This window comes from Rana temporaria, chromosome 4, assembly GCF_905171775.1.
Source record: "Rana temporaria chromosome 4, aRanTem1.1, whole genome shotgun sequence".
In the NCBI taxonomy this organism is placed as follows: Eukaryota; Metazoa; Chordata; class Amphibia; order Anura; family Ranidae; genus Rana; species Rana temporaria.
In genome coordinates, this window is record NC_053492.1 from 433,183,943 (window position 1) to 433,199,552 (window position 15,610).

The 15,610-nt window shown below is 45.7% G+C and overlaps 1 protein-coding gene across 1 annotated transcript in view; it reads left to right on the forward strand.

Annotated features, from left to right (window-relative positions):
• Positions 1-15,610, forward strand: part of USH2A (usherin) — a 1,018,338-nt gene that overhangs the window by 803,541 nt on the left and 199,187 nt on the right. Inside the window, exons 56-58 of the mRNA XM_040347840.1 lie at positions 6,772-6,879; positions 11,723-11,906; positions 14,622-14,779. Coding sequence (XP_040203774.1) covers positions 6,772-6,879; positions 11,723-11,906; positions 14,622-14,779 — 450 coding nt within the window. The remainder of the gene's footprint in view (positions 1-6,771; positions 6,880-11,722; positions 11,907-14,621; positions 14,780-15,610) is intronic.

Here is a 15,610-nt window from a genome sequence, read left to right on the forward strand (position 1 = left end):
TCCTCCACTAATTGATTTATTTTATTTTAGAGTGGCTGTGCCTGGGCTTTGATTTAGTACGTAGGAACTGACGGAGATACGACAGTCACTAATTGGGGCCTGTTTTGCCTGGGAGGAAAAGTGTTGTGCTCAGCAAATGAGCTGGGCACAGAAAGGCGTTCTTTTTAGCTGGCCGTAGCTCTCCCCGAAGGTCATTTGAAGACGGCTTCTAGAGTTTTGAAGCACCTTCCACCCTTCGAATGGGAAAAGATGCATTATAATCACAGGGCAATTCCAGCCGGATCTGGCAGCTGTGCCTTTGCTTTGTGCTGAATTCAGGGAGCTAATTTACTATCTCTGTTTTGCCTTTTAACATTACTTCTGCTGCTCTACGCCGCGCGTTGACATTTCTCAGGTTGCGTTTATCGAGCTATGGGGCTAAACAGATTTATAGCTATTAGGATTTTTTTTTTGTGGCTTACCGTCGGGGGAGAAGGGGCTTCTATCAGGGTCTAGTTTTATTAGGTTACCTCTTTAATTTCCTACAAGCGTGAGGGGAAATTGAGTTCACCTGAGATGTGTGGCTTTTAATGTAAGTCTTAAAGTAGTATTAAGGCCGAAGGCCCCATACACACGATAGAATCTATCCGCAGATAAATCCCAGCAAATGGGTTTCTGCGGATAGATCCTATGGTGTGTACACGCCAGCGGATCTTTTTCCGCGGATAAATCTCCCCTGGGATGGATTCCAGCAGATCGGATATTTGCTGACATGCACAACAAATCCATCTGCTCGAATCCATCCCATGGATGGATCCGCTCGTCTGTACAGACTCACCGGATCCATCCGTCCAAAGGGATTCCCCGCACGCGTTGTAATGATTTGACGCATGCGTGGAATTCCTTATATGACAGCGTCGCGCCCGTCGCCGCGTCATAGTCGCGGCGACACGTCATCGCCAGAGGATTTCCGCGCGGATTTCAATGCGATGGTGTGTACACGCCATCGCATAGAAATCTGCTGAAATCCTCGAGAGGATTTATCCGCGGAAACGGTCCGCTGGACCGTATCCGCGGATAAATTCTCTCGTGTGTATGGGGCCTTATTCTTTAATAAAAATAATTTTCCAAAATGGTCCTCCTCCCCAAGTTCCTGTATGTTCTTTGGCACGCTCCAGTCTATCTGCCCCTCAGAATTGTTAAATATATTGAAGCCCTCCATAATTCCTTTGTTTGGGGTGCTGCCCGCCACAAGCTGTCCTGGCAGACGCTGAAGAACCCCCCTGAGCTGGGGAGCGCGGCCTTGCCCGATTTCAACCTATACTATTTGGCAGCGCAATTGTCCCATTTTTTCTACTTAGACAAAAGTGACAAATATTGCTACATGGCACTGGTGTGCTCCCCTCGCGCCTCCGGGCTTGTTGACCCCTTTCAAATTCTCCTTAACCACTTGCCTACTGTGCACATACACCCCCTTCCTGCCCAGACGAGATTTTAGTTTCCGGCACTGCATCGTTTTAACTGACAGTTGCGCGGTCGTGCGCTGTGGTTCCCAAACAAAATTGATGTCCTTTTTTTTGGTGGTATTTGTTCGCCTGTGCGGTTTTAATTTTTTGGGCTATAAACAAAAAAAGAGCGTCAATTTTGAAAAAAAAACACAATATTTTTTACTTTTTGCTATAATAAATATCCAATTTTTTAAAAAAATATATATTTTTTTCACAGTTTAGGCCGATACGTATTCTTCTACATATTTTTGATTTTGATTTTTGATTTTTTTACTAGGAATGGCGGCGATCTGCGTTTTTTTTCGGGACTGCGACATTATAGCGAACACATCGGACACTTTTGACACATTTTTGGGACCATTCACATTTATACAGTGAACAGTGCTATAAATATGCATTGATTACTGTATAAATGTGACTGGCAGGGAAGGGGTTAACCACTAGGCGGCGGGGAAGGGGTTAAATGTGTATCCTGGGTGTGTTCTAACTGTAGGGGGAGGGGGTTGATTGGGGGAGGTGACCGATCTGTGTCCCTATGTACAAGGGACACAGATCGGTCTCCTCTCTCCCTGACAGGACGTGGAGCTCTGTGTTTACACACAGAGCTCCACGTCCCTGCTCAGTTACTGGGCAATCGCGGGTGCCCGATGGCCATCGCGGCCGCCGGGCACGCGCACTGTGTTCTCAGTGACGCGACTGGTGCTAGAGGCTTTAAATGACAGGAGGTCATATGACGTCCTGTCGGAACAATAGAGCATTCCGCCCTCCGTCATTTGACGGCGGGCGGGTGTCAAGTGGTTAAAGACTGCAAGGGGCTACTGCACACTCAGTGTAAAATCTGGAAGGTTGCCGTCTACGCATTCTCACACACCCTCATGGGATAATCCTGGGTTGCATGAACTACAGACGGTACCCGACCAAGTCCTGTGGCGTAGTCGGGGGGTGAGATACCTTTTGGATGCCTACTGTGATGCTGTCCTGAAATCATTACAGTAATTTCAAGAGGACTTCAATCTCCCCAACTCTATGCATTTTCGTTACCTCCAGCTCCACCACGCTCTCCGGGTGCAATTCCGTATTGCCCCCCCTAACTTGGATATTCTGTGCATTATAATGGGACAGGATTCCCGTAAACTTATTTCAACATTCTATAATTCCCTTCTCTGCCCGCCTGCGGCGGCTATTGCATATAAGTTGAAAGACCGGTGGGCTGGAGATGTTGGCGGGCTGGAGGACGACGAATGGGAGGATGCACTGGACGCATGTAAAAAGGTCTCGACAATAGGCGTGCGCACAGGGTGTGCCAGGTGTGCCCAGGCACACCCTAATCACCCTGTGCAGCACAGATTCTCCTACTGCTCTGGCTCCCCTATTTCCCCCTGCAGCGCTGCCAGATTTCCTCCTCTCTTATTGGCTGTTGCTGCTGGGATGTTTTAGGAGTGGGGAAGTGGGCAGTAAATAGGTAATTTACCGGCCCTTTCCCTTTCTGAATGAACACGTGAGCGATCAGTAGTGTGTACAGAAAACAATAAGTGCAGCGCTAAAGTTGATATTGAGTGGAAAAATGTTGCCAAAATCACATATCATTGGAAGTGAGAACAACAGAGGACTGTGAGGAATGTGAATGGGAATTCACTCAGCATGGGGGCAATGCTTGTAATGAGTCCATGTGTGTATAACCTAACAGGTGAATGGAAACACCGACCAGGTGCAATGAACAATGAAAAGTTCAATGAACAAATGGAAACAGTTCATAGGTATGCTTCCCAGTGGAAGGATAAAACACTTCAAACGTAATGCTGGTTCAGATAAGGAAAGTAGCAGTCATGGCTTGTCTGTAACAATCTTCAGAAAATCATAAAGAGGGTGGATACTCTTACCAGCTACGGTGGACTTGCATGTTAGTACTAACATCAAGTCGGATACAGCATGGTGGTCACAGCGGACCCTGGGCTCTGTACGGATGGATCTGTGGGATGGTCTCTCCAACTGGAACGATGGAACCGATCTTGTCAGATACCTCTCTCAGGAACAGAAACCCAAATGGACAGGGCTGATGACTCATGGATCAACACAGCATGTGTGGAAAGGAAAAAAAATGCTCCAATGGTGCAGGTCAAAAAAGGTCTTTTTTGACCTGCACCATTGGAGCATTTTTTTTCCTTTCCACACATGCTGTGTTGATCCATGAGTCATCAGCCCTGTCCATTTGGGTTTCTGTTCCTGAGAGAGGTATCTGACAAGATCGGTTCCATCGTTCCAGTTGGAGAGACCATCCCACAGATCCATCCGTACAGAGCCCAGGGTCCGCTGTGACCACCATGCTGTATCCGACTTGATGTTAGTACTAACATGCAAGTCCACCGTAGCTGGTAAGAGTATCCACCCTCTTTATGATTTTCTGAAGATTGTTACAGACAAGCCATGACTGCTACTTTCCTTATCTGAACCAGCATTACGTTTGAAGTGTTTTATCCTTCCACTGGGAAGCATACCTATGAACTGTTTCCATTTGTTCATTGAACTTTTCATTGTTCATTGCACCTGGTCGGTGTTTCCATTCACCTGTTAGGTTATACACACATGGACTCATTACAAGCATTGCCCCCATGCTGAGTGAATTCCCATTCACATTCCTCACAGTCCTCTGTTGTTCTCACTTCCAATGATATGTGATTTTGGCAACATTTTTCCACTCAATATCAACTTTAGCGCTGCACTTATTGTTTTCTGTTTATACTTGACTTTGTTTGTTTGTGTGCTGGCTGCTACATGGTCTAAATTTCTCTAACTAGCGCAATTTTTTTCCCCACATTTTTTTGATCAGTAGTGTGTGTTTGGGCGTTTTAGAGTGCACACCCTATTGCTATAGGCTGCGCACACCTATGGTCTCGACTAAGATGTCTGACCGCCTCACACAACTCTACATGTTACATAGATCATACTTGACTCTGATTCGCTTGGCCAAATACAAACCTGACTACAGCCCTTTATGCCTCAGATGTGGTGACCCATCCAGCACTTTTTTCCATCTTTTGTGGTCATGCCCAGTAATACAGGACTACTGGACTCACATAGTAAAATTCATTCATGACAAGATGGGCTCTCCCCTGACGTTATGCCCCAAGCAATGTTTGCTGGGGGTGTTCCCAGACTCAAGTTCCATAAAATCTGTCTCCAAGAATTGTTGTTCACTGCTATACTGCTTATAGCGAGGAAGTGGCTCCAGGCTATGCCCCCATCGCTGCAGGAATGGATATCCACACTTAATAAAGTACTGCCGTACAAAAAAGAAGTATATGTACATAGGGGCTGCCCAGCCAAATACGGCAACATTTGGGACACGTGGCTAGGCACTGCTGCTACTTGATCCCTGCAATGGTGTGGTGCTTCTCCTCTTTAGTTATGTTCGCCCTTCTCCCCTTCCTTTTATATATACATTTTTTCTTATTTATTTCTATTTCCAGGTGATTTGTCTGGCTTGCAGGCCCTCCTGCTGGTGGACCCAGTATCTAAATATTCCGTGTTCTTGTACTGTAATTGATGTGTGCAGAACACTGGTCAATTGTAATTTGTTTTGTTTCCTTTGCAAACACCTGCATTAGTTACTAATGCCATGTTTATGTATGTACTGTAAACTGCTCTTACTCTTCTCAATAAACACCACGTTGTTTGTAAAAAATAAAATAAAAAATAAAATAATAATTGCCATACAAATATATATAGGGGGAGGTGAAGCCTCCATTAATCTACATGTAATCTGCCGGCCCAATTGCGTTTAGCTGGTTAGTGGACATGGAGGAGGGAGGGATTGGGCTGTCATTTACCACAGTGTATACACCCCCACATGTGTGACTCTATACTCACATGGACTGCTCAGATGTGATAGGGAGGAAATGCTCAGCATAGAAACTCACTGAAAACTGAGCATGTGCAGAGTTGCCACCACAGCTGCAAAATCCTTAGCTGCATTGGGGACATGGCCAGAGGGGGGAGATAGAGAGCAGCAGGATTAAACATGTTTCTTGCAGAATACAGAAAATTAATCTCATAGTAAATATGAACAGCATGTAATACAGCATTTATTGAGAGTTTTTTTATGATGTAGGTTTAGTGACACTTTAAACTAATAATTTGTAAAGTGGTTGATAATACTTTTTTTTCCCTCAATTTTTACTTGGTGATCTTGCCGGAAACAAACTTCTTCTTTCCTCGGGTGACAACACTCTTTCACTGTACTGTATTTACTTAGTGTTAGGTAGATTCAGGTACGGACGCGTAACTTTGCGGCGGCGTAGCTTAAGGAATTTAGGCTACGCCGCCGTAAGTTAACGAGGCAAGTACATGATTCACAATGTACTTGCCTGCTAATTTACGTCGGCGTAGCCTGAATCGGCGGGCATAAGGGCGCCTAATTCAAATGTGTTGGAGGGGGGCGTGTTTTATGGTAATGAGGCTTGACCTCACGTTTTTGAGGGTTTTTATTACTGCGCATGCGCCGGGCGCCTACATTTCCCAGTGTGCATTGCGGCTAAGTACGCCGCACGGGCCTATTGATTTCGACGTGGATGTAAACGACGTAAATCCCGATTCACGGACGACTTACGCAAACAACGTAAAAAATTAGAATCTCGCGGCGGGAACGGCGGCCATACTTTAACATTGTTATTCCACCTAATAGCTAAGTAAGTAACTTTAGGCCTGCTAATACCTTACGGAAGCGGCGTAAAACTACTGCGGAGGCCGGGAGTACGTTCGTGAATCGGCGTATCAACTCATTTACATATTCTACGCCGACCGCAATGGAAGCGCCACCTAGCGGCCATCCGAAAAATTGCAACCTAAGATAGGACGGCGCAAGCCGTCTTATCTTAGATATGTTTAAGCGTATCTCTGTTTGAGCATACGCTTAAACATAAGTCGGCGTAGATTCTGAGTTAGGTCGACTTATCTACTGATAAGTCGGCCTAACTCTACCTGAATCTACCTATGTGTTGTCATCCTAGGACTACAGAACACCTCCCCTTCTCCTCATCCCCAAACCATAGCAGAGAGGTATTCTGTTTGTTCCCAGTCTGACTGGGCAGGGTTTATAACACTGCTTAAGGTTACAGTGCAGCAGAGGCAGCGTGCACAGGATGTTATCAACTTGCAAGATTTCTGGCAAGGATTTTTGTCTTATTGAATAGATATAACAAAACACTCTCCATGGTATATGTCCTGTATATCCCTGTTGCTTCTGCTGTTTTTGTAAACAATTTATTTTCCCTTTTGATTGTTTTAGGACTTGAACCATATACAAAATATTTCTTCTTCCTTGTCACCTGTACCTCATTTGGATGCAGTAACAGCGAGGTGTCTGCAGGTCAGACGTCACAAGCCGCTCCTCAAGGTACATATTATTATTATTATCATTGATATAACAATATATGCAATGTGTGTTGTAGTCCCTCCTGTGCCCAGTCGTTTCCTATGGATTCTTAAAGCAATTGTTACCCCAACACTTCATATTCCTGATATGTGTCTGCTGTACCATGTGCTTGTATGAGAAAGCATTGTGTTCTCTTTGTATTGCTTCCTTTGTGTGAAAAATATGGTGTTCTTGCCAGTCCCTCTGCTTTTCTATTAAAAACTGACCACACTAAGCATGAGAGCACACTATGGTCAGTTCACTGGGTTTGCTGGGAACTCAGCTTGCTCTCCTCCAATGATCAGACTTGTTATGATACACTCCTGCTGCACATCTACTGGGAAACTCAGTGCCCTGCTGTTCCTCCTCCCCCAGCTCTTATGCAGTTTAGAATAGAGGGAATGTGATCACTTATAAAAAAAGGGGAAAAAAGGGTATTTATGTTTTTTTTTTGTTTTTGTTTTTTATATCTATACAAAAATGTTTTGCCTTTCATATTAATTGTAAACTGAATGGTTTGTTTTAAAAGGTGATCGTTTATAATCACTTTAAAGCGGAGGTCCGCCTAAAAAAAATATATTAAAAGCCAGCAGCTACAAATACTGCAGCTTCTGGGTTTTAATAAATGGACACTTACCTATCCAGGGTGCCCGCGATGTCGGCAGCCGAAGCCGATCAATCGCTTGGCCTTCGGCTGCCCCTGCCGCATCCTCGGTGAGGGAATCAGGAAATGAAGCGTTCACTTCCCGGTTCCCTGCTGCGCATGCACGAGTCGCGCTGTGCGTCCTCACTGGTCCCTGCTGTCTTCTGGGACCTGTGTGTTTTCCAGAAGACAGGACAGCGGAAGGGAGGGGGGAGTGGCGTAACCCCCATGGGGGTCTATGCCCAGAAATGGGTGCAAATGCCTGTATTATACAGGTATCATCACCCCCCTCCCCCCTGAAAGGTGCAAAATGTGACACCGGAGGGGGGGGGGGATGGTTCCAAAAGGCAGAGGTTCCATTTTTGTGTGGCCCTCCGCTTTAAGGCGTGTCTATGTACCAAACAACGTTCAGGATTCTTTTTTCCTAAAGTACCTGAACACAGAATGTGCTTTCTAAACTGAGGGTCAGATACATATTTATAGTATAGAGTGCCATTAAAAATGAATAGAAGCACATGCACAACATTTGTGTCCAATGCCCATTACATATCGTATGCATATGTGTGAAGACCGTCTCAACGCCTCTTAAATAAAAAACTAGAAAAACAGAAAAAGACGATTCCCCTTTAACACCCACCTTCTCTCCTGTGCTTAGCCAATATTGTTGGCATCTCCAGCCCAAAATTCTGAAGTGGGTTAGTGATCAGCTATGTAGCGAATAGTGCATAAGTCTTGGAACATGCACTTTCAAAAGCAAGTCAGCAATGAAGACATCAAAATCACCATACCCCCCTCCCCCCCTAAGTAATCCTATGTTTATACCTTTTTTTTCCTAATAAAGGTTTTGACACCAATTAAAACATATCTTTATAATTATCCCTTCACAGCCAGTATCACACTCCCCTGCAATGTGGGTGGATACTTCTATCATGTCCGATGGCACTGGTTCTGCACTAATTGCTGGAATGATGATGATGATGTTAAACGGGGCAAGTTATTCTTTACAGTGGGGGTCTCCAACTTTTCTAAACAAAGGTCCAGTGTACCGTTCTTCAGACTTTAGAAGGACCAGACTTTGGCCAGTTTGGGTAGAAAATGTTTTGGGTTAGGTAGTCAGTGGATGACGGATGTTAAAAAAAAGGAAAAATAGAGATACCTCCCAGATGGGACTTTAAAGGCCAAACCACAGTATAGGTATAAAAAAATATATGTTTTATTTGGACACTATTCCTTCCACTGATACCAATGAGGGGGTACTATTCCTCCCACTGATAACAATCATTTTCCACTATTCCTCCCACTGTCACCAGTGGGAGGAATAGTGCCCAATCATTGGTATCAGTGGGAGGAATAGTGCCCCCTCATTGGTATCAGTGGGAGGAATAGTGCCCCCTCATTGGTATCAGTGTAAGGAATAGTGTCCCATCCAGGGGCAGACTGACAACTCATTGGGGCCCCTGGGCAATAGGAGATTATGGGGCCCCCGGGCAATAGGAGATTATGGGGTCCCCAGGCAATAGGAGATTATGGGGCCCCCAGACAATAGGAGATTATGGGGCCACACAGTGTACACACACGCACAGTATACACACACACAGTATACACACAGGCCCAGATTCTCGTAGATCGGCGTAAAACTCGGCGGGCGTAACGTATCTCATTTACGTTACGCTGCCGCAAGTTTAACAGGCAAGTTTTTTATTCACAAAGTACTTGCCTGTAAAGTTGCGGCGGCGTAGCGTAAATCACCCGGCGCAAGCCCGCCTAATTCAAATTAGCCGGGTAGGGGGAGTGGAGCATTTAAATTAAGCGCGTTCCCACGCCGAACGTACTGCGCATGTGCCGTCCGAAAAATATCCCAGGGTGCATTGCTCCAAATGACGTCGCAAGGACGTCATTGGTTTCGACGTGAACGTAAATGGCGTCCAGCCCCATTCACGGACGACTTACGCAAACAAAGTAAATTTACAAATTTCGACGCGGGAACGACGGCCATACTTAACATTGATTGCGCCTCATATACCCAGGGGCAACTTTACGCTGGGACAAGCCTAACGTAAACATCGTAACTTTACTGTGTTGGCCACACGTACGTTCGGGAATTCGCGTATCTAGCTAATTTGCTTAGACGACGGGGAAAACGACGGAGGCGACACCTAGCGGCCAAAAAAAAATTACATTTAAGATCCAACAGCGTAAGAGCCTTACGCCTGTCGGATCTAATGGATATCTATGCGTAACTGATTCTAAGAATCAGTCGCATAGATACGACGGCCCAGATTAGGACTTACGACGGCGTACATGGCGTTGCGCCGTCGTAAGCCCTTTGAGAATCTGGGCCACACTGTATACATACACACAGATTACACATACACAGACTGAAAAGGTACCGGAGAGGCAGGGCAGCTATAATCTTGGGATTTAAAAAAAAAAAGAAACACAGATTTTAACACAGCCCTCAAAATTTCCACTCGCCTACTAGCATTTGGCGAGTGGATTAAAGCTGGGGGCGAGTGATGACAGGACTGCATGACCAATCTCCCTCCAATCTGTGCCTACACTTAGAGTCCCGATGAGATTGGCGGCCGAAGAGGAAAGGTGCATGCTCGGGAAAAGTAGTCTGTTGAGTCGCGCACAGGCAGAGCAGTACACAGGTGCTCTCCTTACAATTCTCATTAAGCCATGGGACCCAACAGTATGACCTCTCTGAGCCTTCCCCCCTCCCCCGGGCCCCGACCAATGTAGCTGGAGAGCAGAAAGTAATGAGTGAGGTGGAGGATTGCAAAAATGACCACTCCGGTGCAGCGCTCACTGAAAGTTGCCCTGACATGAGAGCGGCAGCCTTCTAGTTTGTGCAGTTTTCTTCTCCTTGTGCTCTATGTAAGTGTCCAGCAGTTCAGCCTGAGCACTGTGAACAGACTCGTCTCAATGTGTGCTGTTCGCTGTCAGTGTGCACTGTTCTATGGTGTCAATAGCTGTACAGTTGTGTGGATCTCAGCGCTGGATTGTACTCCCTCCCGCTGTGCTGCAGCTCCTCTCCTCTCTGCCAGCCTGAATAAAAGGGGGAAGTGGGGAGCCGCACACACAGGCTCCTGATGATGAGATGAATGGGAGAGAGAGAGGATGGATGGGAGTTGCAGAGGAGACAGGAAGAGAATGGGGAAGAGACCCAGTTCTAGTGCCCTGTCCCTCTGGTCTGCCCCCAGTGCCCTGTCCCTCTGGTCTGCCCCCAGTGCCCTGTCCCATTTTGTTAAAGTTGTTGTTGGTAATATTTAATTTTGTAACTTGATTTTGCATAAAACATTGTCATTCCATGAGATAATCTACGAGGGCGTGTTTACGGGTGCAATTAGGCGCAGGGCAGTGTATGAATTAGGTGGGGCAACTGGTGGCGAGTAACTCTTGAGGCCTGGCTAGTAGCTCAGGACTTGACATTTTGAGCCCTGTTTTAACATACTATCTGTCCCTGGTTTTACTGAGGCTGGCAACCCTGATGGGGCCCCCTAGTAGCATGGGGCCCTCGGGCAGTGCCCGAGTGGCTGAATGGTCAGTCTGCCCCTGGTCCCATCATTGGTATCAGTGGAAGGAATAGTGTCTCATCATTGATCAGTGGGGGGAATAGTGTCCCATTATTGGTATCAATGAGAGGAATAGTGTCCCAATGAGAGGAAAAGATGTGGCATTGTTTACTCCAACTAGCCACAGTCCACCCCCCCCCCCCTCTGAAGTCTGAAGAACAGTAACCTGTCCCCTTGTTTTAAAAGTTTGGAGACCCCTGCTTTAGAGGAAAAGTTACTCTACCGACATGTGACATTTAAATGATCAATGTAAGCTAATAAAAAAGGTATGACCACTTTTGCATTACTTTTAGTACAGCCCTCATATATAAAATAATGGTAAATAAAATGATAGCTATTCTTTTCACTGCAACATGCAACATGCTTGGTAGTTCAACACAAAAGTATGAACCAAGCCCAAAGGACAACCTTTAGGTACAGCTGTCTTTTGAAGTAATGTGTCTGGAAATACTATATAAATGACAGTAAAATAAATAATAGCTCTTCTTTTCATGATAAAATTATAAATGCAACAAAAATAATATTTAAAACAAATCTTCCCATCTAGAAGTGACCCATAAATATCTCCACCGTTCTGATAGCAGCTGTTTTTTTCCTTCTCTAGGAGTGTGGTTGAATCCCTACCACATCACAATCAATTCATCAGCCCTGGAACTATATTGGAGGGAACCGGAGAGGCCCAATGGGATGGTTTCTCAGTATAGACTAATACGGGATGGTACAGTCATTTCCACAAGAAGTGGGGAATATCTGAATTTCACCGATTCTGGCCTGAAGCCCAACAGCAGGTAATGTTTAACACTGATCTATATTAAGCTCTCAGCCATGATTAACAGAGATATTGTATCTGGGCTCGGCACAAACAAGACTTTTACTTCCTCTTTTAAAAAGGGAAAAATCATTATTACTTAATCATTCAGAGGCATTGACAGAAACTCCTGCAGGACTTTTGTCATTGCACATATTGAAGAGACTTGTATCGACTGCAGGCTGCTTTTACTGCTATTCTAACATAAAACTAGATCACCCATAAAAAAGAATAAAAGTTCTTTTTTTCTTCTCTGCATTTTACTCCTGATTGGCCATTGGTTTTCCATAGGTTTTACTACTTTTAAGGAAGAACTGTGGCCCATACAAACCACGCTTTTGAGTTTTCAGTGATAAGGAAGTTTAGCCATTATAGTAGACAAAAAGAAAACTTATTAGCCTATTAAAAGGTAAATTTTAAAAGTAACAGTTGCTGCAATACTTACCTTTAACCTGAAGGTGTCCCCTGCAACACTTCTTTTCCACCACTAGATGTCATCAGTCTGTTGGGTTAGATGATGTGCAGTATCATTCAATCTGCTTCCCCTGAGCCCAGGCTGTCTAGAGCAGTGGTCATCAACCCTGTCCTCAGGGCCCACTAATAGGCCAGGTTTTATGTATTACCTTGGGGAAATAGAATACTGCAATCACTGAGCAGCAAATGATATCACCTGTGATGTATTTCAGTTATCTTGCAAACCTGGCCTGTTACTGGGCCCTGAGGACAGGGTTGATGATCACTGGGCTAGAATAAGGTGACCAGATTTTTTAAATAAAATCTGGGGACATATTTATTTATTTATTTTTTTACTAGTAATGTCGGCAATCAGTGATTCTCTACCCGTTGCCGCCCGCCTCATAGCCTGTCAAGTCTTACTCTCCGTTCCCCGGCTACTACTGGGTGGGGAGCGGAGGAAGATCACTCCACCAGGGAAGGCAAGGAGATAAGCAGGCAGGCGACTGGCCAGGACTTGAGCCAAGGCAGAAGAACATGCGAGCGGAGCTGAATGGGCATGCACCTTGAAACTGAAGAAATATTCCCTCCGCTCCGACCAGCACACATCATCAGAAAGGGGCACAGATAATGGGAAAAAAATTCACCCCCCCCCCCCCTAAGCTAGTAGGAGCGACGGGGGTGTAATTCAGAATTTTTTTTATTCTGCACTGACTGTCTTTGAAATTGCCCCAGCCCCTGTTTAAATCCAATCCGGGGACAAAACCAGGGACAGACTTGGTCCGGGGACAGTGTCCTCAACCCGGGGACTGTCCCCTGAAACCGGGGATGTCTGGTCACCCTAGTCTAGAACCACCATCAGCCTGTGATTGGACAGTGAAAGAGAAGCAGCACAGTGATTAGCTAATCTCTCTCTGCTTTAGCCTCCTATCAACATGCTTCCTTTCACCACATGAACTGGCTCTTGCGCTGCTTCGCCTCCCACTATGAGCTTCACTCAATAGGTTGATATCAAGTAAAATTCAGATACTTGAGCTTAGAGCATTAAAAAAAAAATAACGATGTGTAGCACTACCCCCGAAGGAGCTGCTGGTTTGTTTTGGGTGGCATGTTACCTTGTGGCTCCTCCGCCATCTAGGGGGGTATGGTGAAAGCAGCAGTAACGGAATGTCCACAACAGGTGTCTTTTTCTGTGCTCTTTATTACCCAGCCGGGGTAAAAACAATAAAACTTGAGGTGAAGAGTGAAGATGCAGTAGAAGGAGAAACAGCAGATTCAGGCGTAACAATAGGAAACATTTTGTTTTCTTCGCCACTCTAGCCAGAGTGGGCATAGTGTACCTGGACAGGCCTCTCTCACTGACCTGGCAGCCAGAGTAGCACTCGGAACTTAGGGAAAAGTCTCTGCCACAGACCCTCCTTAGAATTGAGATAGCAGAGAAAATCCTCCTTAATAGACTTTGCACCTGGATCTCCTTCAGGTAGTTTGCAGTTAGGTTACCGACTGATAGGTGACCAACGTCCAGCCTTTCAGTACCCAGTTACCTTGATCCCCGGTGGATTGTCGAAACCCTATTGGATCGCCAGCCTCTCTTGGCTCTTCTCAGGTGGACTCCCCACCGAACAGCTTCCTCTCAAAGGAACAACGCTTGGGATCTTCTCAGGATTGGGGACCCAGTCGATCACTGGGGCCCAGCCACAGCTCCAATGTTCCGGACCAACGTGGTCCCGGAACCAGGAACACCACGTGGCACCCGCACCCCTCCCTGGAAGGTCATTTCGCCGGGGTGCCGTGATGTGGTCACCCTAAAGGTGGGTGCCACACTGGAAGAAGACGACCAGATCAATGGCATCTGTCCCATAAATACCCTCCCCCAGCATGCACAGCGAGGAAAACCCCTCCTGATAGGCTGCCACCTGTCGTCCTGGGGTGGGATCAGCACCCCAGAAGCGACAGAATGAGCCCACAACACAGCCAAGCTGAGACAGAGACCCAAGTTCAAACAAATCAGCCTGGTCAGAGCTAACTAACTCTCTGACCCCCTCTAAAATAAAATTAGCACCAGTTATTAGAAGTAACCAGGCGCTACCCATGTATTAATGAATATAGATTTGCATTAGTGTCTTGGGAAACCTCAGTGTATGTGTGTTCACTGCCAATGGAAAAATGGACAGCTGACACTGCAAAAAGGCAAATTATAAATGATGTGATCACTGAAAATACTTTATGCATTCCCTTTAAGGTACACATACCAGCTGGAAGCCAGAACAGAAGCAGGAGGCTCCATCAGTGATCTCTATGTTGTAAAAACTCCCATGCACACCCCGGACCAAATTCCTATTCCATACAATATCACTGTGCTCGGGCCACGATCAATCTTTGTGGCGTGGGATCTTCCAGGTATGTAAAAGATTCCATATCATACACATCACATAATCTGTACAGGAGATAACACTCACTTTTGCAGCAATTTGTAAACTCAACATTGACCACTGGTTAAGTGGTTAGTTAGCCCATGACAGGTATCTCAATTTTGGGTGAAGACTGAAAGGTTTAAAATTAAATGCTATTTTTGGTAATTATTTGAAAATTGTAATACCTTGTAAACCTGGTGAATTAAAAAAAAAAGCTGCAATACTGACCTCCTATCCCAGGTCTGGTTGCTTCTCTTCTTCCAGGTTTAACCAGATGACCGCCAGTGTACATAAACCCACTTCCTGTGGACCCATGCTGTCCAAGACATGCCCCTGGGGCACATCATTATGTACCCTTGACTCTTGTACTAAACAGCCTCATTACATGAGCATTGCTTAGTCCAGGAGTAAGGACTGCCCACCACTGCTGTCGAGGAGGAGGAGGAAGAAGAAAGACCCATGACATCACCTTAACAGCAGGGAGACTGCAGGAATAGAGGTATGTATTGGGTATTTAAAAAAAATATTAATCCAAGTAGGTTAAGTAAGGTTAGGAAACTAAAACTCTGCATCAATTGACTTACAATATTTTGACAGTAACTCTTGTGGGCCGTACACACGACCGAACATGTCTGCTGACAGACATGCAGACATGTTCGGTCGTGTGTAGGCCCGAGCGGACAGGATTCCAGCATACATTTGCCCGCCGGGCCTTTTTCCAGCGGACAAATATTTCTGGACTTGTTTTAAAACAGCCCGCTGAAATCCTGCCCGCTCGGACATGTTCGGTCGTCTGTACAGACCTACCGTACATGTC